Below are 3601 nucleotides of genomic sequence, written 5' to 3'. Positions count from 1 at the left end.
AAGTATATGATCTTATGTTTCACGCCCGAATCAACGAGATCACCTATTCTTGGCAGTGGGTAGCAGTCTTTGGGGCATGCCTTATTGAGATCGGTGAAATTCACACACATTCTCCACCCACCGGCGTCCTTCTTCACCATCACAGGGTTGGACAGCCAGGTGAGGTATTGGACTTCCCGGATCATCTTGGCGGGCAAGAGTTTGTCAATTTCGCCGGAAACAGCTTGCCTGCACTCTAGGCTGAAGTGCCTCCTCATTTGTTTCACAGGACGGGCCTGTGGGTCGACGTTAAGTCGGTGAATCATAGTTCGGGGGGCACCCCGACCACTTCCTCAGCGGTCCACGCGAAGACGTTTCGGTGCTCTCTTATCAAGTTGATCATTTCTTCCCTGAGGGGCGATGTGAGACTTGTTCCCACTTGCATCACTTGGTCGGGTCTCACATCGTCGAGAACCACCTCTTCCACCTCGTCCCCGGCCTCTAGCCTGCTGGGTTTCCTGGCGTCCTGGGGATCGATGTAGCCTATGGAGAGGAAGTTCGGCCTCTTCCCCTCAGCCTTTGATTCAGCTCGAGGGGTGACTGCGACCTGTATGGTGGCGAGGTAGTACTCCCTGGCCGCGTTCACGTCGCTACTCACTTCGGCCACTCCAGCGGGTGTTGGGAACTTGAAACTCAGGTGGTAGGTAGAGTACACGGCCCTCAAAACGTTGAGCGTGGGCCGACCGATCAACATGTTATATGGGGAGTCGGCTCTGACCACGGTAAAACTTACAGGGACGGTCCGGCAGTGGGGGTTGTGGCCAATGGTCACCATCAGGGAGACCATCCAATCAGGATGGACCACGTGTCCCCCGAATTCCACAAGAGGGGTCCTGACGGGGGTAAGCTGCTCCTTGGTCAGTTTCAAGCCTTCAAACGTTTTGTAGTACAGGACGTCTACCGAGCTGCCGGGATCGACATAGACTTTCTTGACTATGTAATTATTGGTGAGGACTTCAATCACGAGGATTTCGTGGTTGCTGGAGGCGGCAGGAACAGGGTCACTGGGACCATAAGTGATCACCTCGGATAGCCTGGAGCTCGGCTCGGCAGCCTCTATACCGACTTGACGGTAGGTCCGTTTCCGGGAGTTCTGTCTGTCCTCTCTCGTCGGACTACCCGCAATTGTGTTGATGACCCCAACGATGTTAGGGCCGTAGCCCGGGGACCCGTTTCGTGAAGGCCTTTGGTCCTTTCCACGATTTTCAGGCCCACGGCAATGACTCTTCGTGTCCCACCTGTCTTCTCGACGATAGCCTCGATTTTTCCGGTGGGAAGCGCTTCGGTTGAATCCTCCATCCTTGCGGACGAACTGCTTCAAGTATCCCTGCCTGATCAAGTTTTCGATTTCTTTCTTCAAATCGTTACAATCCTCGGTTTCGTGCCCAACATCCAGGTTGTAGGCACAGTAGAGGCTGAGGTTCTTCTTCTCCCTCCTTCCCAGAATCTCAGGAGGGTCTCGACCGAGGTGATTTTGTCTCATTACAGCCAGAATGTGAGACCGGCTGGAGTTGAGAGGTGTTACATCGGCGTCCGAGGTGGACGACCTCCCATTCGCAATTTTTTCAAAAACACTCCGGCGATCTTGGAATGGGTTGGATGAGCCGCTGGGGCCCTGTTCGACTCGGCTTGCCTCTTTCTTCCTTCGGGAGTCTTGCCCAGTGCGGGCTGCTTGGGCTTCCCGTTTCATGTGATTCAGGTCCTCATTTCGGATATCTCGGTCCACCCTTTCCCAGAGTTCTCGAAACATTCGTGGGTAGTCCCGATGAATTTCGGTGTGGAACGTTCCCGCGATCAACCCATTGGTGAAGGCAGCTTTGGTCACCTGCTCGTTTTGGTCAGGTATCTGCACTTTTTTTTCATTGAACCTCTGCATGTATAAACGCAGAGACTCCCTGGGAGCCTGCTGTATGTTCAGTAGGTAGGTCGAGGTCTTCGTAACAGGGCAAACTGATACGAAGCGGTGGATGTACCTATCAACCAGCTCGTCCAGCGAGAAAATGCTCGTAGGTTCCAGACTCCAGAACCATTTCCTGGCAGTACCCTGCAGGAAAATAGGGAAGGCTTGGCAGACCACAGCGTCGGGGACGCAGTACAACCGAAATGCTGAGATGAAGGCATGGAGGTGATTCTCGGGATCACCTCCGCCATCGTAGGGTTGTAATACTAGGAGCTTGAAGTTGGGGGGAACCAATTCTCCATTGATGTCATCGGTAAAGGGCGGAACCTTCATGTAATCGGCCGCCAGCCCCTCGGGCTTCCGAGGCTTGGCCTCAGTTCACCTTCCTAGCAAGCCCCGGGAGAACGCCTTGGAAATGGACACGATTCTAGAGGTGGCTTTGGAGGAGACGCGTTTCGAAGTGCTCCGGGCGGGATGCCCGTCATCGGAGTCCTCTCCGGTGGTCATCTCAGGGGACTTGACCGACCTTCTTTTGGAAGATTCGACTTTTTCCTTCCCTTACCGCTTGAAGTACCTTCCGAGTTTCTAAAAAATGTTGGGATTTTCTGCCACAAGGCCATCCGGGCGATGACGTCTTCGTTTGTGGGCGGGGCCCTTGGGGACCCTTGCTCTTCGGATACACGGTCTTGCTGAGCAGCGGAGCTGGGCTCAGGTCCAATAGAGGGAACTCTTCTACTCCTAGATCGCGTAGGTCTCATCTTAAGAGTTACGTTCCCACAGACGGCACCAATTGAAGATGTGATTTCTAACTAGGTAGCCGAGCTGACATAATTCAGCTCCCTCTTTCGGTGAAGTGAAATTAGGAGGCAGGGGTGCTGTTCCGAAGTGAGAGGCGGGGCTTTGTCCCCTGAGATCACTCCGACGGTCAAGTCAGTATAGAAAGAAAATAAAGAGTAATGAACAGTATGAGCGCAACAGTAGTCTTATTTGTGAGGAGTGAACATGGGGTATTTATAGAGTGTGAGAGTGGAGGGAAGGACAGTGGGTTTAAGCCACTGGGTCCTACTTCCTGAGGATTACGATTCTGTTCTGCACCTGCGGCCTCTGTTCCTGACAGGGGACAGTAGTTCAGGCACCTTGTCAGGTGGTCCCGCATATTTCCAATAAAGGGTCCTAGGGGTTTCAGTTAAAGTGGTGGCCCTTAATGACCTGTCAGGCTAGCTGACATCACCCGCGTGCAACCGAGATACGACGGCCATCTGGGTCATAAAGGCTGAAGCCGACAAGATGTCGCAGAGGTCTAGCCGAGATCTATCCTGGGTGACAGGAAGAACCACCATTTCGGATAAGACGATCCGAAGTGACCGCCTTCAGTCTTCAAATTGTTCTTCAAGAAAAAGTTCATTCATATTAATCTCGGCAATTATCTATTTAGCATTTATGAACTTACTGATTTATTTATTTATTTAGTTACTATTTGCTAATTAAATCCTAGATGTATCTTTTACAACTCATTAGTCTATTCTTTCTTCTCTTCTCTCCTCTTTCACAGGATTGGAAACCTCTCAAGTACCATGGAGCAAAGAATGATATTTCAACTAGATATATATGAAAAATGGTTGAACATGATGCTTCTCATATAGTACATTTTTCAATGAGCAG

The 3601-nt window shown here is 51.5% G+C and overlaps 1 protein-coding gene across 1 annotated transcript; it reads right to left on the bottom strand.

Moving 5' to 3' along the window:
• Positions 1–301: 301 nt before the first annotated feature.
• On the bottom strand, positions 302–2272 carry LOC113769059. Its single transcript, XM_027313543.1, has one exon. The coding sequence runs from the start codon at positions 2270–2272 to the stop codon at positions 302–304; it is 1971 nt and encodes a 656-aa protein (XP_027169344.1).
• Between the last annotated feature and the right edge of the window lie 1329 nt (positions 2273–3601).

This window comes from Coffea eugenioides, chromosome 4, assembly GCF_003713205.1.
Source record: "Coffea eugenioides isolate CCC68of chromosome 4, Ceug_1.0, whole genome shotgun sequence".
NCBI classification, from domain to species: Eukaryota; Viridiplantae; Streptophyta; class Magnoliopsida; order Gentianales; family Rubiaceae; genus Coffea; species Coffea eugenioides.
Note: the sequence above shows the minus strand (reverse complement) of the source record. Positions and strands in the feature narration are given on the sequence as shown.